Raw genomic sequence first — 20,711 nt, 5'->3', positions numbered from 1 at the left:
TGAAGCATCTACATACTCTGATAAACAGCCTAGAATGCTAAAATTCACGAAATGATATAATTTGAATGCTAAAATTTAAAGAAAGTCCTAAAAATGGTGGATTTCGCCTACGGACCCGAACCAAATGCAATGCTTAATATGATAATGCAAAATATACACCATGAAAACTTTTAATATTTTGCAGACTGCTAAAGGACCCGAAATGGAACATTTTTTGTTTTTACAGCCTCGGGATTTGAGCCATGGTGATTCCGGTAATGGGGATTTGGTTCTGACGGAGGTAAAAATCAACCTAATCTAATATAAAATGCTAAACAAATAGAAAACAGCCATAGAAATTTCTGATATTTAACAGAGCTACTCAAGACACCTACAAGGACAACTTTTATGTTCATGACTTTGGCATTTGATCAACATAAACATGGATAACAATATAACTTTTCATTCCTAAATCGACAGAACAGACAAATGTGACCAAACAAGTGACTGACAAGAAAAATCCGAAACAGATATCACAACTGTTCTAAAAATCATAGGCTTTTAAATGCAAACAAAGGACATCTCGGACATAACATTATTTTTTTACAGATTCGGATTTGGAGCAATACCTAAAGAGAACGCATCGACCTAAGTCGATCCAAAGTCTCAAAAGCCCAAATCAGGCTCTGACACGTGTCCCGCACTCTTAGATTTTTATCAGACAACAAAAAAATTCAAACAAATCTGAGAAAATCATGTTAAAAACTAGACATCCTCCCAAGCTCAGAACATCTTTAGGGTCGAAAATAGAATCTTTCATGAGGGAGATCTCGATTTTACAAGTCGGAAAAGATATTTTAAAACACATCCCGGGTAATAAAACCCGACTCACCATTTTGAACGTTTACCGTAGTAAACGAATTCAAATCTCTCTGAATTTTTGGCATATTTCTAGAGACACCAAAGGGCGTATTCCATGATTTTTTTAGAATTTTTAATGAAAAATAAATGCATGAAATGACGTGTGGACTGACTGACAAAAACAGAGAGCTACTGAAATTGAGCAGAATTGAAATAAATGCTTAATTAAACCTAATTAACCTATAAAACATGCTAAATTAACGAAATAAAATACAAATTAAATTTAGCAAAATGCATGAATGCTAGAAATCATCAAGGAAGCATAATTATATTTTTTTGATATATGTCATTTTATGAGAATAGCTCAATCCATCCCTCGGATGAGCTCTTTCTTCAAACGACAACACGAATCAAACCAAAGGAATTATCATGGTGAAATCAATAGGAATGGAGGCTTACCTTGTGTTTTCTAGCGGTTTTGGAACTCCCAAAATGAGTGGCTACCTTGATAATGGGCTCCAGAGGGGCGTGAATCCAGAGGAAACCAAGAAAGAAAAAAAATGGAATTCTGAAGTTCAATTCTCAAACAGGGCTCTCTCTGAGCTGGGCATGGGCTAAGGTATTTGTAGAAATTTTGGAGATTTTCAAAATTCAAACACAGTGAATCTGGACCTTCCATGTGGCGCCATCTTAGGGCATGCCATTTTGATTTTTTGAGAAAATAAAAATGAGAATTTTGTGAGTGAGACACCTCAGCAGGGGAATTTGGATTTTTTCAAAAAGCTTGCTTGATTTTCTCTGCAGGAGTCTCCCAAATGGCGCCACCTCAGAGGATGTCCTCTTGGAGTTTGAAATTCAAAGCTTGGTTTTCCAGGAAGAAGGAGAGATTGCCATGTGGCGCCACCTCACAGTGGCTCCACACTGCCATGTGTCAGAAGGTAGGAGCAGAGGAAGCAGAAGATGCCACCTCAGAGGCGTTTGAATTTTACTTTTTCTGATGAAAGAAGAGACTGACATGTGGTGCCACCTCAGAGCATCTACATTGACATGTGTCAGAAGGAAAGGCAGAGGATTCAGATGGTGCCACCTCAGAGAGAGTTTGAAATTTAAATTTCTGCTTTTTCTAGAGGAAAGGAGAGACTGCCATGTGGCACCACCTCAGGGTGGCTCCTACAATGACATGTGGCAAGAGGGAGAAAAAGGAGGGAAAGGGACATGTGACACCATCTCAAAAAATGAATTTAGGGAGGAGACTTCAGGATTTGCGCCACCTCATCCTGGAGTTTGAATATTTGAATTGTTGCTTTTTTTGAAGGAGGCAGAAAATGACATGTGGCATTTGCTTTTTCTGAGAAGAGCAGAGAATGACACGTGTCACTTGCTTTTTCTGAGGAAAGCAGGGAATGACATGTGTCATTTGCTTTTTCTGAGAAGAGCAGATAATGACATGTGTCATTTGCTTTTTCTGAGAAGAGCAGAGAATGACATGTGTCATTTGCTTTTTCTGAGAAGAGCAGAGAATGACATGTGTCATTTGCTTTTTCTGAGAAAAGCAGAGAATGACATGTGTCAGTCTGCTTTTTCTGAGAAGAGCAGAGAATGACATGTGTCATTTGCTTTTTTTGAGAAAAGCAGAGAATGACATGTGTCAGTCTGCTTTTCTGAGGAAAGGAGAGAGTGACATGTGTCACTTGTAGGAGGAGTGCTTTAAATGATGCCACCTCAGGGGATTCAAGCTCTACTTTTTCTGGACAAGGCAACACATGACACGTGGCATCTCAGGGTGACCTTGGAATGACACATGGCACAGGGTGAAGATGATGGACACTGACACGTGGCATGGAATGAAGAGGGTGTCTAATGACATGTGGCGGCTTCTTAAGGTAGCCTCACACTGACACTTGACAAATAAATGGGAGGAGAGAGAAAAGACAAGTGGCGCCAATCCAGGGGACAAGGCTCCTATATTTTTGGGTTTTTCAAAATTCAAATTTTTCAAAAGAAAAGCCTAGACGGCACCACCTCAGTGTGGGTCCCACATTGCTTCTTTATTGAAAATAGGGACAAAACAATAGAACCTCTTTTTTTTGGAATTTTCATAAAATCTAGACTAATTGGTAAAACAAAATATTTGAAAAGAGTTAGCCCCTGTAGGGCGATTTTGTAAAAAGAAGATAGTTGAAATAGCTGACAAAAAGGCAAAATCTGAGTTGAAGTGGTTGAAATCCATATTGAAAACTATCCAGATCGTTTTCCTGAGAAAATATTTTGAAATTCAGAGTCCTGGGGGTAAAATGGGAAGAATTGATAATTTTGAAGACCCAGGGTTTAAAATCGATTTTGAAAAGAATTGAAATTCTGATCTGGATTGGAAATTTTGAAATCAAGAGTTCTGGATCTCGAAATGACATGCTGTGCAGTGCAGTGATATGAGATGCTCATGCAATGATATGCAATGCCATGTCTTATGCAATAGAATCTTGAACCAAGACTTGAAGATTCCTGTTTTCTGTCAGGAATAAAATTTTGAACATCTGAGCTAAAAATAGAGAAATTCTGAGAGTTGCAGATGAAATTTAGACTTTTGCAAGGTCTGGGCTCAGAAAATGACTATTTTACCCTCCGACGATTTCAGAGGCTGGATGCTGATGCTTGGTGGAAATGTTGGAGAGGTGAATGAAAATTTAGGGTGTTTACAGTACGGAATATTGGGCTGCCAAAAGACATCATATTGAAAGCTGAGATGCTTATGCTTAGATGGATGTGTGGAAATACAATAAAATATAAGATTCGAAATGAGGAGATACATAAGAAGGTAGGCGTTGCACCCATTGAAAATAAGATGAGAGAGAATCGTTTATGGTGGTTTGGACATATTCGGCGAAGGCCTAATGATGCTTCAGTTAGAAGGATGGAGAAATGAAAACATATATTAGTTAAAAGAGGTCGGGATAGGCTTAGGAAGACTTGGATGAAAATGATATAAATGCTTTGAACCTCACCGAGGACATGGCATTGGATAGAAATGATTGGAGGAGAAGGATTCATGTAGAAGACCCATCTTTTTTGGTTCATATCGCCGACCCAATTGTTTTGGGATGAAGGCATAGTTGTTGTATTTAAAATTTCATTCAATGTTTTTGAGATACACTGGGTATTGTTTGCTTTGGATGAATCTGCTTTGCAAAAGAGAGAGCACTCGACTTGAAGATGCTTGTGGATGGCACAGAGTTGTGCCTTTGGGATCGGTAGCTGGAATGGGCGTTTATAGAGTTTATGCATTTGAGGAAGTGGCAGCTGCCAAATCCATTCTTTATTGTAAATACAAAAGACAATTGCCATCGCAAATCCATAAACGCCCATCTTAGCTTCGAGATTCCAAACGAAACCACCGTGGGCGTTTGAACAAGATTTTGCCTCGGGAACACCAAATGCATATACGCCCATCCCAGTGCCGAGATTCCAAACAGGCCGTTATCAATGTTAATGTAATAGTGAAAATCAGTGAGGGGTGGATTCTATCCTGACGTGTTATTAACTTTTTCTTTTGGATGCCATACCCCTGCTCAACCAAGAGTGCACCCAGCTTCGACCTTGGGTCAAGGGACACCACCTGTGGGTTTCGAACTTGTGACGATCTGTCAACTTGGTGACTTTCACAAGTCGCCCGTACTAAATGAAACATGTCATTAACTTTTTGATCTTGATACAAGAACAATGGTTGATACACATTCTAATGTGCATGCAATAGATTTTGCAAAATGAACCCCCAAACCCATTACTAAAGCTGACCCAGGTCCAGTGACATACCCGACCCAAAACCGGAAATCTGAATTTGTGGGCTACTGGGCTCGACTCCACTCTCTCTCTCTCAAAATGGACCCCGATCCGACCCGGTCCACGTTGTAGCCGCTCTCAAGTAACAAACACTTCTGGTTTTCCCCTCTCAGCTTCGTCGTCTTTGAATAAAAAAACCCTAGAAAACAATTCCCTGCTAATCTAGGGTTTCTCGTTCCCTTGAACTCTAGGAGCCGCGACTATCTCATACTATAATCTCGTCAATCGACGGCCAGGAACCCTGGAAGGTGATCTCCGTTTCATCCAAATCTAGGGTTTTATTTTCCAAAGGATTCCAGGGTTTCTTTTTCTCTCTTCACATTCTGATGCTCTGATGGAGGAAGAGAAAGCGGCGGCATACTTCGAAGAGCTCACCCGCAGGGGTGAGGGAGCGGCGAGGTTCAAGCAGGGTTTGGGGTACTCTTCGGGCTCATCCTCCTCCTCGTTTAGCAAAGCCCCTGGTCTTTTCACTCTGAGCAATTTCGTTGCCGCATCGAACCCGCAGACCGAGGCCGACATTGAGAAGGAATGCCGGATCGAGAGAATTCAGAACAAGCTCAAGCGGAAGGAATCGGTCTTCGAGAGGAGCCAGCGTCAACGTCCTTCAGGGTCTGGGGCTTTGGTGGATCGGAGTTTTGAGGGGTCAGAGAGGCAGAAGCAGAGGAGTCGCTCGAGGAGTTATTCTTCGGGGGAAGAGAACGGCCGTGGGAGGTCTGATCATCGGCGTCGTTCGGATTTTAGGGTTTCGGAAGATCGGAGGAGGGAAGACGGCCGGAGTTCTAAGGGATCAAGTAGGCGGAGTAGGAGGAGAAGTCGGTCGAGGAGTTACTCGCCCGAGGAAGAGAGTGGCCGCTGGCGGTCGGGTTACCACCGGAGAGATGGTCGGAGTTCAGATTCTTATCACAGGAGTCGTGTTGATTCTGTCTCTAGGGAAGGTCCGCGGAGAAGCCGGAGTTCTTCTCCCAAGGCAAAGAAGAAGCCAGAAAATAGAAGAATCGATGGGAAGGGCGATATTGATTATTCACGATTGATCGATGGCTATGATAAGATGGTAAGCAAATTATGCGAAAATGGGATGGTTTGATGTCATTTTCTTTTTTCTTTTTAGGGAAAATCTAAAGTAGTAACGCAACATCAAGTGTTTCATTGAGAGATTTCAACCAACTGTTGGTGTGCAAATCTGTCAAATGCTGTAGAAAAAACAAGCAGAACACAATCTTTGGTCTATACCAAACAATCTGGGCGTTCTTTAATTGTAACAAATAGAAGTAGGAGATTAACCTTATCGGCGGTCTCTAATCTTCAATCTCTCTGGTCACTATAGACGTGCAGGCCAGCGTCTTTCCTCAGTCAACCCGGAGAAATGAAACCTCTCTGTTGTTGTTGCTGGCTCTTTATCGCTGGAAACGGACACCATTTTCTCTTTGTTACATTGTGCTATCCAGAAATGAGTCCCTACCGATGGTAACTATCCTCTGTGGGATGCCCTGAGATGTTGCAGGTGGTATCACACTGGATGACCTGATACACATCACTGGCTCGGCCAACCCATGTTTAAGTTTTTCTTTCTGGCTGAGTGTCTTATTTATTTATTTTTTGTGGGGCTGCTGCTGCTGGTTGTGTGCACAATTCTTCGGATGGCTTGAGATGCTCCAACAAAGAGCACTTGTCGTTAGCATGGTGCCTGTACCTTGGCCCCACCCCGCAAGGCTGCCACCCTCCACTACACTAGTTATCTCCTACCCAAACCAAATCCTATACACTTCCACTCCCTCTTTTACACTTATTAAGTCTTGTGTATCCGGCATGATCCCGAGACAGTCAGCAAATTCATCTGGTGGCCAGCATCTTGTGCCATAGTTTATTGGAAATCAGCATCTTTTTTAAACAATTGTTACTTCCTGCAATTATGCTCTAGTGGTTCTATTCCTCTGTATGTACTAATGAATACCTGTAGTTTTGAAGAATTATGGATAAGCTGTTGTGGCTTCTTGTATTTATAATACAATTGTTCTGAGGTTGCAAATTACAAGAAAGCATTCAGAATTTTCTGAAACTGTAGAACAACATTCAAAACCTTCTGAAATTGCATGCAGTCTTTCTGAACTTTGTAGCATTATAGAAAACTATCAGATATTTATGAGAATTATAGAAATAATATCAAAATTGAATAGCATTTCTATAAATTGCAGCTTGTTGGGTGCACGAATATGATCTCTGCTTTTATTTCTTGAAATTACGAAAATAACTTATGTAGTTTGTGGTTGTTTCTTATCTATTCAAGTTTGTTTGACTAAAGCTGTAGAGCATAAGACTATTAAATCTTATATCATATGTTTTGAATCTTATGTAAGGTATTTCATATACACTTAGATATTAAAATTGTGGGGAGCTATGGTTGTATCTACTAAATTGGTAAAGACAATGAAATTGGATGGAACAATTTTTGACATGTGGAGGCGAAAGATAGGATATAGCTTTATGGATGAGAAAATATCCTACGTTTTAGAAACAGATCCTCTAGTAATAAATGACAAGTCATCAGAAAAAGATGGAATAAAAAATGTGATAATTTCTAAGAGATGACTTAGCTACTAGGATGGCTATGTTATCTTTTATGTCGGATGTCTTGGATTAGAGTGTTTGAAAGTTACATAACAACTAAAGAGGTGATCACAGCAATTAAAGAAAGATATGACACAACTTCTAAGACCCACATTCCATTATTGCTAGAACAATATCATTCCATTAAGAAGAAGGGAGAAATGAAGTTGAGCATGTAAACAAGATGCAGGTCATGGTAGAGGGCTTGGTTATTGCAAGAAATATCATTTCAGGTAAGAATCTAGTATTTGGGGATGTCAGCGGATTGGATGATATTGAATATTTTGCCCAAATCTCATTCTGTTTAGTTGCATTCAGTAAAGGAAATTGAATATGATTAATAAGTGGATCCAGTTTTGGTTTAATATTTTACAACTGAATCTGATTAATGTCCGAATCCCAATACATGTTATTAGTTATAGGGTTGCACAACGAGCTGAGCTAGCTTGAGCTCGCCTTGTTTAAACCCGGCTCGAACTTGCTCGAGTAAGTAAACAAGCTGAGCTTGACCAGGCATTCAAGCTTGATTAGCCTGATTAAACTCGGCTAATAAAGTCATATGGTGGCTAGTTCTAGGATATGTAGAATTTTTGTTGAACAAGTACAAAAAAAGGTTTCAGCCAAGCGGGTAGGGTCCCGCCCTCTATACACACTCCAATTTTTTTTAATGAAATCAATTTGGTTCAAGCCGAATTCGCTGCTCCATGAGATATTTGAGGCTTTTGTGATCAGTACAGACCTCGACCTCACAGTACCTTCCCGGGAGATGCAATCTTCACTTTTCGAGAGCTAACATAATTGTGAGCATTTCCTTCTCGTAAGTAGAGAGGGCCTTGGCGCAGTTGGAGAGACTCTTGCTTATGAAGGCTAAAGGGTGACCTTCTTGCATTAATACTGTCTCGGTTCCATTTATACAAGCATCGGTTTTGACTACTAATTCTTTGAAAAAAATTGGTAGAGCTAACACGGGTGCTTCACACTTAGCTTTCTTGAGTTCCTCAAAAGCAAGCTCATATTTCTCAGTCCACCAGAATGCATTCTTCTTCAGCATGACGATCAAGAGGGCAACAATAATTTCATAGTTCCTTATAAACCTCCAATATTAACCAGTGAGTCCAAGGATGCCTCTCAAGGCTTTGAGTGATGTCAATTTATGCCATGAGAGTATTGCTTCTATCTTCTTGGGGTCTGCACTCACACCTTGCTTGTTGACAGTCTGGCAAAGGTAAGATACTCTTGAGTGTCCGAAGTTGCACTTGGACCTCTTAGCATTGAATTTGTGCTCCTTCAGAGTTTGTAGAACAACCCTTACATGTTCTAAATGTTCTCATATCTGACTATAGATGAGTATGTCATAAAAAATACGATGACATATTTGCAGAGCATGGGTTAGAACACATTATTCATGACCCGCTGGAATATGGCGGGGGCATTGGTCAGCCCAAATGGCATTGCAAGTGTAACCCCTCTATTTTTTATTTTATTTTTATATATCACTTTTCTTTAAAACACAATGGAAGACTTTCAAATCATATAAATAGAAAATTCCCATAACAAGTTATTTAGGTCCCAAAAACCTAATCCAAGGCATAGAGAAGTTGCACACATATGCAAAATATCATTTCATTTGAAATCTGACTAAATTTCACATATACCACCAAGGACAATTCATTTACAAAATAAAATCCCAAAATATACGATAGTAGAGTCTTAGATCCATCCATGCAGGTTCTTTAGTCTCGCGTGTCTGCCTCCACTTTCCTGGCTACCACTAGGTACCTAAAAACCAATAAAAAATAGTAGGGTGAGATAACAACCATTTTCGTTGGTCTTTCAACTCAACATGCCTCAGGGCAGTACAACAGTAGAAGCAACTAAAACCAAAAAAAAAAATTCAGTCAAAAGCAAACCATTGGCCCACCCCTCTAAGGTGGCAAACGACTCTACAAATCCCAACTACACAAGGGAAACACTCAGCAAGGTGTCGATAAGAACAAAATGCACTAAAATTCAATGTTCTCCCAAGTGCATGCATATATCTTATTTCTTTATATTTTAATTTTTGTTGCACTTACATGATGCTTACACACATTTATTATTTTGATCCTGTTACATTATCGAGTTCCCAACTCTTCAATGTTGCTATATACTCTTCGACCTACAAGTGGGTGTATATTCATACAAACATTTTTGTGTATTTTAAACTTTGAGAGGTCATAGATTTGTGAGTGATTACAGTCACATTGCTCAGCCCCTTACCTCCCTCTTGAAAAATGATGGGTTCGTGTAGTTCGACAAGACCATCGATGCATTCGAGAGGTTGAAGTATGCGATGTGCCACATCCCCGTGCTTCCCTTGCCAGACTTCTCCAAGGTGTTTGTGGTAGAGATGGATACTTATGAAAGTGGTATAGGTATTGTCCTCTCCTAAGAAGAATACCGCGTTGCCTTCATGAGCAAGGCCTTGCCCAATCATAGTCAAGCCTTGTCTACTTATGACAAGGAGATGCTTCTAATGGTACTTGCAGTATAGAAGTGGTGCCCCTACCTCATTGAGCATAAGTTTGTTTTACGTACCGACCATCAGAACCTCAAGTATTTGTTAGGATAGTAAATTACTATCGTCAACCTGTAAAGGTGGGTTGCAAAGCTCATGCGATATGACTTCGAGATTCAATATGAGAAAGGAATAGAAAACAAGACCTCCAATGCACTTTCTCGATGATTCGAGTAGCAATTGAACTTATAGACACTCACAATTATTGAATGTAATATGTGAAGCCAAGCATGTAATGCTCAAAAGGGCCATAGTGAGATACAAAATATTGTGTGTGGGTTGGGTAAAGATCCGGAGAGTTACCCTAACCACATGGTTAGAGATGAGGTCTTGTTCTATAAAGGACAAATTTATTTAATATTGTAGAGCAATGTGATCTGGAATCTTTTGCACAAGGTGTATGATGCTCCAATTGGAGGATACAAGGGTCTGTCCAAGACTTATTAGAGGGTTAAGACTCTTTTATTGGCCAAGCATAAAGGGATATGTTCGCAAATATATGGCAAGCTTTTGAGATGGTGATGTCAGTGAATAAATCACCTTCGGTGGTTGAGATGCTAATGGAGTTTTTGATTCCCGCGCACCTCCTTGCAGGGTGTGGGGCCTCCAAAGGCCACTGCCCTAGGTGGCCTGTGGGGCTCCCATATGCGCATGAGTCTCGTATGTACCACGAGACTAGTCTTTACTCGCTTTCAAGCTTTCTTTGTCAGTTTTCTCATCGTGTTGTGATGTTAGTGTTGAATCACATGTTAAACTTTTGACACGCTTATCAAGGACATCTTTATCATGGGCAGCAAGTCAAAGTTACTCCGTGTGACTTGGAGTTTTGCCTAGATTTGCTGCAATAGATTCGACGTATGTTGGAAGCTCTCCGCAAGTCTGGACATGCGGTTTCCTACACGATCAAGCTTAGGGTTGCTCCTCTTCTTGGAGGTTTCGTAGGCACTATTCATTTTAAAAAAATTAGAGGAATGATGATTGTTAGCTCTGATACCACTCGATGTATTCCAGTGGACCTAAATTAGGTTTGGGACTTAAGTGGGCTCAGGGCCCCAAGAAACCCCAAAGAGCTTTCACAGTTTGTGGCTTGTATATAAAATATTTTCTAAAGTATTGAGGTGGTCATTGGAGGAATTTTTTGGTTGTTGGATTGATGTTTCAATCAAAACTGGGCATGAATTCGATCATTTTATTTCGGGATCAAATTGTTATTGTTGTGTGTGTGAAGGGCAATTTGGGCAAAAAGGGAGTTACGTAGAATTTTTGCAAAATAATAAGTGTATTTTTGTCAGGAGATATAGAAAATTTAGGAAATAGAAATTGGTTTTTAGAACTTAGGGTAGATGTGTAAATAATGAGGCAACCAAGGGCGAAATGGGTATGAGAAGGGCACATTGGGATTTTTTTGGGCATTATTGTCTTTTGGCAGGGGCAGCTGGCGTAAATACGCACAGCCAGCCCCCTCATTGTCATTACCCTTTAATGGGTGGCTTAAAGCCACTTAAACTTTATTAAGTTTAAGTTAACCTGAAGCCCCCTCTCCCATTTATGCACCCTTGCTCTCTCTCTTCCTTTCTTTATCTCATTCTCTCCCTTTTCTCCTCTCGTGTTCTTCCTCCCCCCTTTTATTACACATCTCTCTCTCTCTCTCTCTCATTCCTCTTCCCTCTACCCGCCTGCTGACCGTGGAAGGTCCCATTCCCCATGATCCTCTTTCTCACTCCTTTTCAGCCGGTGGACTTGGGTGGAGGCATGGGCCATGTGGGGTCATGTTTAGTGTGTGGATCGACCATTTCATGAAGAAAAATTGGGGATTTTGCGTAGGGATGCTCGGATTCAGGATTCTCTTCGCATTTTGGGCATACATCCAAGGTAGGTTCTTTGTTGGTTCATATCGCCGACCCCAATTGTTTTGGGATGAAGGCGTAGTTGTTGTTGTTGTTGTTATCCAAGGTAGGTTCTTGAACTCCACCCCCATGGTTGTAAAGCATGCGTATCATAGGGGTTTTTGTAGGATTTTGTTTGTTTATTGTGTAATTTGTACTGGTTCTGATTGTGGATTGGTCGATTTGATCTTAGAATCAGTTTTAGCATGGGGTTTGACGGTTCATTTTTGTTCTTGTGTATCATGATCAGAGTTTTGGATTCACGATTTTTTTATCATGGTAGTTGAATACTCCAGCACAAAAAGGAAAATTTAATTGGGGATTGTTCATTTTTTTTTTGTAAACATGTTTTTGTTTGCAACTGACATTGAATTCGCAATATGCAGCACAAATTTTATATTGTGTTTGATGTTCATCATAACAGTAAAATTCAGTATTTGGGGGTTTGATTTTAAACCCTAACAAATTTTTATTTACAATAGGAATTTTATATTTGTGTTTGATATTCATCATAACAGTAAAAATCAGTATTTGGGGGTTTGATTCTAAACCCCAACAGAATTTTATTTACAGCTGAAATTTTATATTTGTGTTTGATGTTAATCCGAACAGTAAAAATCAGTTTGGGGGTTTTATTTTAAACCCAACAAATTTTTTGTTATGTACAACAGAAAATTTTGTGTTAATGTTTGATGTAAACTATAACAATAAAAAAACGGTTTGGGGGTTTGATTTTAAACCCCAACAAATTTTTTGTTATGTATAGCAGAAAATTTTGTGTTGATGTTTGATTTTAATCATAACAGTAAAACTTGGTATTTGAGGGTTTGATTCTAAACCCCAACAAAGTTTTATTTACAGTAGAAAATTTTGTGTTGGTGTTTGATACATCTAACCATACCCAGGAAATCGAGGGATCTGGGTATGGTTAGATGTATCAAAGATGAAACGCAAAGGGTTTTAGTCAAAGATGAGGAGATTAAGGAGAGATGGAAAGATTATTTTGATAAGCTATTTAATAGAAGTCATGCTCAGGATCTTGGAGATTTCTCCATTCCTTTTCATGAGATGAATCGTGACTTCATGCGCAAGATTCAAAAGAAAAAAATTGCAGAGGCTTTGAAGAAAATGAAATCAAGAAGGGAAGTTGGCCCAGATGGTATACCTATCGAGGCTTGAAAATGCTTGGGTGAGAAAGGTTTAGAATGGTTGACAAATCTTTTTAACAAGATTTGGCGGACAAATAAGATGCCTAATGAGTGGAGGAAGAGTACTTTGGTGCCTCTATATAAGAATAAGGGTGATATACAAGATTGCACAAACTATCGTAGTATAAAACTCATGAGTCATACTGTAAAACTTTGGGAGAGGGTGATTGAGTATAGGTTGAGGAAGGTTGTCATGATATCGGAGAATCAATTTGGTTTTATGCCTGGAAGATCAACTATGGAAGCTATACATCTTCTTAGACAACTTATTGAGAGATATAGAGAGAGGAACAAAGATTTGCATATGGTTTTTATTGATTTGGAGAAGACATACGATAGAATACCTAGGGATGTTCTCTGGTGGACAATGATGAAGAAAGGTGTTTCTCTCAAGTACATTAGTATAATTAAAGATATGTACGAAGGAGTAGTAACCAATGTCCACACTTGTGGAGGGGTGACAACCAATTTTTCTATAACGGTTAGGTTACATCAAGGATCTGCATTAAGCCTTTTCCTATTTGCTACAGTGATGGATGAGCTTACGAGATCAATTCAAGAAAATGTGCTGTGGTGTATGTTGTTTGTTGATGATATTGTTTTGATTGATGAGTTTGGAGTTGGGGTTAATGCTAAGTTATAATTATGGAGACATACATTGGAAGCAAGAGGTTTTAAGTTGAGTAAGAGTAAGACAGAATATATGGAATGTCGGTTTAGTAAGCAACGAAGTAGTGATGGCAGTGTAGTGAAGCTTGGTGAGCAAGAAATACCGGTGGATGACTGTTTCAAATATTTGGGATCTATCATTCAAAAGTATGGAGAAATTGATGGAGATGTAAATCATAGGATAAAGGTTGGGTGGATGAAATGGAAAAGTGCAACTGGAGTGTTGTGCGATCGTAGAATGCCATTGCGGTTGAAGGGAAAGTTTTATATGACGACAATTAGGTCCGCTTTACTATATGGTACGGAATGTTGGGCTGCCAAGAGACATCATATTCAAAAAATAAGTGTAGCTGAGATGCGTATGCGTAGATGGATGTGTTGAAATACAATAAAATATAAGATTCGAAACGAGGAGATACATAAGAAGGTAGGCGTCTCATCCATTGAAAATAAGATGAGAGAGAATCGTTTACGGTGGTTTGGACATATTCGGCGAAGGCCTAATGATGCTCCAGTTAGAAGGATGGAGAAATGGGAAAATATATTAGTTAAAAGAGGCCGGGGTAGGCCTAAGAAGACTTGGATGGAGATGATAGGAAAGGATATGAATGCTTTGAACCTCACCGAGGACATGGCATTGGATAGAAATGATTGGAGGAGAAGGATTCATGTGGAATCATTCTTTTTTGGTTCATATCGCCGACCCCAATTGTTTTGGGATGAAGGCGTAGTTGTTGTTGTTGTTTGATTTTAATCATAACATCAAAATCGGTTTGGGGTTTTAAAACTTTGAATTACAACATTTAGGTTGTTTTGGGATTTTGATTTTTATCAAATGTATGCTGTTTGGGGGTTTTGATTTTTTTTTATCACAAGTACATAAAAATCAGTTTTGGGGTTCGATTGTGAACCCTATCAGATTTTAAGTTTTAAACAAAAAACCTGTTGTAGTGTTTGAAATTTTGAATGAATTCTAGCATGTCTAGGTTCTGAAATTTTAATCATTATGTAATTTATCATGTTAGGTTTGAATGAATTCCAACATGTCTAGGTTCTGAAATTTTAATTATTATATAATTTTAGTTCAGTTTGAATCAATTCCAGCATGTCTAGGTTTTGAAATTTTAATTATTATGTGTTAGCATGTGTGGTTTGTATTGAATGAGATTGTGATAGGTGCACGGAGAATTTTGGAGATGAGCTCATGTTTCAGTCAGCTACATGAGCTTCTATGGACATTCTGTTTATACCTGTTATGGGACCTAGCATTATAATGAATTATGTCACATAGTATCTTGATGTCATATCTGTTTGCTTTGGAATTGTAAGTATAGGAGGATGTTTTAATGAATTGGTGGCCATGAGATTTGACATTTAACTAAACGAAACTGTATTGATTTGAAAACAACTTGCTAGAAATAAATCTTTTGTGACCCTGAAATGACTTTTAACAGTGTTTGCATATAAATACATAGGCTTTCATGACATAATGTGTAATTGTTGATGCATTAGTCCCTGGGATGTCAGTGTTTACCCAGTTATCTACACTGCATGAGTACCAGTAGAAGCACTGATTATTGGAACTTTAAATATGTATTGATGTGGCTTTATTTGAGTAGCCATAAGTTATGGCTTCTGAACCTGGGAGAGTGCCCTGCGAATTTGTTTCACATGATAAATGAAATTTAATAAAGAAACTATACTAAATTTTGCATATTTTCTCATGGATCCAGAATGACGACGAACTCTTTGGGCCCGTCATATGGTTTAAAGGACCCACTCTCCCACTACGGGAGCGTAGGAGACAACCACATGGATCCGAGATGATGGTGTGCTAGAAAAGACTGTCATATGGTCTAAGAGGACCCGTCCCCTGCCACATGGATTAGGGGATTTCATTGTCTATTGTGGTGTGTAACACTACATCCAGGCTCAGTTCCTAGTGCCCGTGAACCCGAGCCAAGTTTGTACATAGAGCTCTCAATCTCGGCTAGAACAAGATCAGCTTTTTGAGCCTGAGCGATGCTCGAGCTTGGCTCGTGGCCATCCCTAATTAGTTGGATTCAATACTTCCCTTTCTCCATTCAAATTGGAATTCAACTCCAAATCCGATTAGCCGATATCCTTAGTTGGTTTGGTGTGGGCTACATTTGACCTATTTACACCCCTATAAGTATCCACCATGTTAGGCAGTTTTTAATCATACTAAAAGGTAGTAGCAACTGCACTTAGCCCGAGCTCAATATATGTTTGTCTTTACTTACCCTTGAAATAAGCGTTAGAATAAGAACACGTGAGAAGTAAATCCAAGTCTAAGCTTTTAATAAGTTAAGATCATGATGAACCTGGCCATAGACGGTTTAACAAAAGTAAGTTGTAGAGATTTTAAACCTAATAAATAAATACAAAAATAATACAAAAATAATACAAAAAATAACAAAAATAAGTTGAAAGCTAAAGCTCAGCCTAGTAAGACACAAAGATCACCACCACAAGCAATAATTGTTTCACTTGTGGCAAGCCAAGGGTGATTTTAATCAAATTGTTTGAATTAATGCAATAATGGAGAATGGCGGGAAGGGCTATGCCATTTGGTCGCCGTTATTGGCCTTTGAAGCCCTTCCTCTGGGTTCAGGCCCATCCTGAGCATATGCCTCCAGCACCATCCCCGAGTTTCCAATTAGGCAAGATAAAAATCTTTGGGTTTAGGAGGCTTCCACTTCAACTAGGAATCATCTGGGTCAGGAGGGGAAATAGGAATTTCTGTTTTCCTCCCGCATACGGTCCAATTCCTTTTGGACATGCTCTTGAGTTTCCGCTTCAGTAGAGAATCGTACCCTCTGCTCTTTGACCTACTCTTTGCTTTGTCTAGATGACAGGTCATCACATAAGTCTGGTACTTATTTATGCCCAAGACACTGGCCTCGTTAGAGAGAGGATGAGGCTCAAATGTGAGTCTCTGGAGTTCTTTCTCTGATTCTTCATCTGATGAGTCTTCTTCGGACTCTTCTGTTTTCCTAGGGATGCCTTTACTCCAAGGGTATGGATTGCTTGATTAAAATCTAGGACCAATATCAAGGTGGGAGTCCTGGCAAGATTCTGCCCACCTTTTCTGCTTATATAGTTCTCGTTGGAAAAGTGTAGGCGTTTCATACCACTGCCATTCATAACGGAGCCCATGGAGGATTCGGTATAGTAAGTGCCTCCAACTTCCTCTCACAAGACTTCGGGACCATCATATATTGATATGGTTCAGATCCATGTTGGGTGTAAGTCTGGGTTGGATATAGCAAGCATGTGTATGTTCCATAGCCGTATCATATTTGCTGGATGCTGCACTATACTCATATAACCTCCTTTTGTGCAGGTATTATGGGGTTTGTATCGTATAGAACATGTATATCTAGTTGTATTCCTTGCTGTTTTGGGGCACATCGAGCACCCATGGCCGGGATACTAATGTTTCCTATGCACTTTTGAGGCTGTTCATAATGTTAAAATGCTTTCCCTTTTAGGAGGCCCTTGAGATGTTTGCCAGATAATGCCTACATTAATTTTCTTTTCTAAAACCCGAGCATTTATGATATGTGTTCTCATAACCTGCTAGCTTGAAATGTAAGTTTAGTTGTACTTGGAGTTACTTATGAAAACTTGCTTAAATATTAGATGGTGCAGAACATGATCGCTTCATGTTTTTTTTTTTTTTTGGGGGGGGGTGTTATTCCCAAATTTGAATGCACTGCACCTATCTGTCAAGTGGAGAAGGGAGAGCACAATGCATAATTCACATTGATAAGAATCTCTTGGTACACTGTGTGGTGAATGCAATTCAGCACTTTGTGCTGAGTTACTTTAGGGTTCTATCATGGGTGGCATTGATATGTAGCACAGATTAGCAGATGATTGGTTTGATGTAGTGTGTTTTTGGTTTGTCAGACCTATGGATTAGGTTGTGTTCTCGTCCCATGGACTTCTTGAGGTGGTGTACTAGTTTATTATTTTACTTATTATTGTTTCTGTTTTGAATACCTAGTATTGTTAAACAGCTCTGATGAGCGTTCTTTGCAATTTCCTGCTAAGCTGTCCTTTGTTTCCTACTATCTGTATTGTATTCTACTTGTTGGTCTCATTCATTATCAGTCTTCGATTCAATGTTTTCATCTGTCTTGATCATTCTTATCAGACACCGGCTGAAAGAGTAAAAGCAAAGATGAAGCTTCAACTTTCACAGACTGGTACCACATTTAGTCCATTCTGCAGGCCGTTGTTATATGCATTGGATTAACATGTATCATGTATGGTGTGAATAATATGGCATTACTTCACAGTGTCAAAAGATTCTACAAAGGGTATGAGCAAGGAGTGGGAGCGCTTCGATTTCAACAAGGATGCGCCCCTTGATGATGAAGATTTGGAAGGTCTGTCTTTGTGATCTTGACTACATCTATTGATCGTTATTCTAGGCATTTGTATGGTCAATGATTCAAACTCTTAATTGAAGTTGGAAATCTTGTGTCATCATTCTGAGTTCATGTTCGGCTTTAGTAAATCCAGCACATGCTTGACCTGTGCAAGTTGCAGCAAGGCTCTTAGCTTGTGTCAGTTACCTTGAGTCTCCCTGTGCTCCTGGTATGCTGTGGCTTTTGATTTGCCGTCTTATAAGCCATGCCTATGCTTAGAGCTTTCCCTAGTATGGCTAGCTGGGATATGGTCAAGAGCCCAGTATGTATCAAGTTTTTTACCTGCTTTTGTTTACTGATTGTTCATGAACTTCTTGCTATTTGCCCTTGTCTGAAATTGAAAAAAGTTCACCTTTTTATGATAAATAAAAAAAATGTTCATTCTCTTCGCACTCCACCATGTTGAGGATTACTAGTTCAGCTGTTTGTTTTCTGCTATAGAAATCTACTCTGCTATGATATAGAAATATCTCTTATTTGCTAAACTGATGATTAAATTACTATTTTTTAAAGCTTCGGCTGAAGAAGATGATTCAGGACTGCTGAAAGATTTAGGACGGAATTTTAGATTTTCTGCAGTGGAGGTTTCTCTCTCTCTCTCTCTCTCTCTCTCTCTTCTTTCTCTCATCCTTGGTTGATTGATTCCAAAGGCAAATCGAGAGGCTGAAGTCAAAGCTGCGCATGACCAAGCCATTTTTGGGGTGCCAACGGCCCTGCCCAACCTCACAGAGGAACTCAGAGGCAATGACAGCAGTATTCCTGAAGCGGATGAGGACGCCGGTGTCTATAAGAAAGAAGAGAGTAAGACCAACCCTTCCAGTGTTGTGAGCGAAAAGGTAAATCATTCAATTTCCTGGTAGCGCATGTTTCATGCTTAGTTGAAATTCACTTGGTAAAACTGCACTGGTCACAGGTGCTTGCTATGCAACAAGGTTCTTGGCGCAATCGAGCCCGGAAGCTCCAAAATGGATGAACATTCAATGACATGCAGTGTATGACACACTCGGGTTTGAGATGCTACCTGTGTAGGCCAGGAATTTACATGTGGGGGGCTTGGCCGAACTAACTATGCCCGATTGGCCTTGGCCAGGGCCCAACCCTAGCCTAGCCTGAGTTAGCTTTGTGGGATTTGGCTTTGTGTCTAGTCCGCCTGATTGCTTTGATGCCGGAGCCTAGTCTAGCTTTGTTTATATCAGAAAAACGGAAAAGGGAAGCTCATCGTGTATTGTTGGAAGGGAGATGTTTTATGAGTGAGACTTAGCTCAAAGTCAAGCCTGGCGTGGACATATCAATGGGGCAAGCTGGCCGTTGTAGCCTGTACGGCCCCCTCCTGGGTTGGGCTGGGTTTGGATCTTCGTCCTCTCTGCTTATTCGGATGAGTGCTTAGTTCTCCCTCACGCTGGGCTGGGGGTTTGAGAGCCAAGTCCTAGGCGCAAGTCTGCTAACCTAAGTCCACAGGTACACTAATTATGTGAAACAAGTTCAAAAGTTCAAGTGCTGGTGCATGACTCTTAACCCAATGTTCATTGCTGTATGTACGTTTTAGATATAAAGTGTATTCCTATATTTCATATGGCGTCTCTCTCTCTCTCTCTCTCTTGAGCAATTTTTTTTATTTTTCCCATATAAACGAGCTGAATTGGGTGTCATGATCGAAACAGTTATTTAGATGGTTCTCTCAAAAGCCCAATAAAGCTTGGGTTTGGGTTTGGATTTTGATCCAGATTGTGTGTTGTGAATGTGGGCCAAGCCATGCAAGAGGCCTCACAACTTTGTGGATTCACTGGTCTGTTTGCATTATCTCACCAGCATTCTATAAGACACTCAGCTGCCGGTCATGGTGATCACCATCTACCTCCTCGGTGGATGATGCTGAGGTGCATGCTTGATGTCGTTGCAGAATTACTGGACATGATCTTATCAGTTGATGCCTCGGTATAGACTGAAGAAGGTTGAGTGGAACCTGAAAAAATATGGGTGTTGAGACAATAACTCCGAGCCTTCAATATATAGAGTTAATATTTGGTGCCATTGTAGGCACGATTGAGTATAAATCACTTTCTTTTCATATATTTCAGACTTTTTTATGAGACTTTATGGATGTGATCTAAAGGTTTGTTTAGTATAAAATGAGTTTTGAATCATTTGTGACATGAAAGCTTTTTTTAAGGCTTCAAAGGCCCACAATACATTAAAATTTCAAGACTCAAAAAATCATATTTTTAGACCCAAACAACGTGATTTAAGGTTTGATCCTTATCAAACAAACTGTGTTAGTCTGATTAAGTCGATAATTTTAGCTCAATAGTTCTGTGCCTTCTATATATATATATAATGTGGTTGACTTTAGGTTTCTCTTTAATTTCAAAAGACCTGTAGGGTGTATTTGATTGCATGCTCAAGATTGGACAAAACACAATGACAGAACACATGTTTTGTCTATTTAGTAAAAAATGAAATACTTTTAACGTTTGTTTTGATGGGACAAGAAATTGTGTTCCTTGTGTTTGGCGCCTGTCTTTTACATTGTCCACACAACAACTTAGATACATGTGGCTAGTGAGTCTGATAACTTGGTTTTGGATTGTACAATTGGATCCGTTTTAACATATTTATTATGGATTTTAGGCCTAAATATGAATATCAAATT

General features: G+C 39.6%; 1 protein-coding gene across 3 annotated transcripts; it reads left to right on the top strand.

Moving 5' to 3' along the window:
• Positions 1-4,814: 4,814 nt before the first annotated feature.
• Positions 4,815-19,627, top strand: LOC149837713 (serine/arginine-rich splicing factor). Of its 3 annotated transcripts, none has more exons than XM_090006189.1 (6): positions 4,815-5,728; positions 17,785-17,836; positions 17,930-18,019; positions 18,575-18,645; positions 18,712-18,897; positions 18,975-19,627. In XM_090006189.1, the coding sequence occupies exons 1-6, from the start codon at positions 5,012-5,014 to the stop codon at positions 19,032-19,034; spliced, it is 1,176 nt and encodes a 391-aa protein (XP_089862315.1). In that variant the 5' UTR covers positions 4,815-5,011; the 3' UTR covers positions 19,035-19,627. The 3 variants fall into 3 exon arrangements, with proteins under 3 accessions (XP_089862315.1, XP_089862314.1, XP_089862316.1); XM_090006188.1 differs by having other exon boundaries at positions 4,815-5,755; XM_090006190.1 differs by lacking the exon at positions 18,975-19,627 and having other exon boundaries at positions 4,815-5,755; positions 18,575-18,850.
• Positions 19,628-20,711: the final 1,084 nt, after the last annotated feature.

Source organism: Nuphar pumila, chromosome 5 (genome assembly GCF_984573655.1).
Source record: "Nuphar pumila chromosome 5, dmNupPumi1.hap1.1, whole genome shotgun sequence".
NCBI lineage: Eukaryota > Viridiplantae > Streptophyta > Magnoliopsida > Nymphaeales > Nymphaeaceae > Nuphar > Nuphar pumila.
This window is presented reverse-complemented; position numbering and strand designations above follow the sequence as displayed.

Bases quoted from the DNA above. Each gene is read 5' to 3' on its own strand.
- LOC149837713 (XM_090006188.1), top strand. From the start codon at position 5,012: ATGGAGGAAGAGAAAGCGGCGGCATACTTCGAAGAGCTCACCCGCAGG. The intron at 5,756-17,784 runs GTTTGATGTCAT...CATTCTTATCAG, and splicing joins AATTATGCGAAAATGGGATG to ACACCGGCTGAAAGAGTAAA. The intron at 17,837-17,929 runs GTACCACATTTA...ATTACTTCACAG, and splicing joins GCTTCAACTTTCACAGACTG to TGTCAAAAGATTCTACAAAG.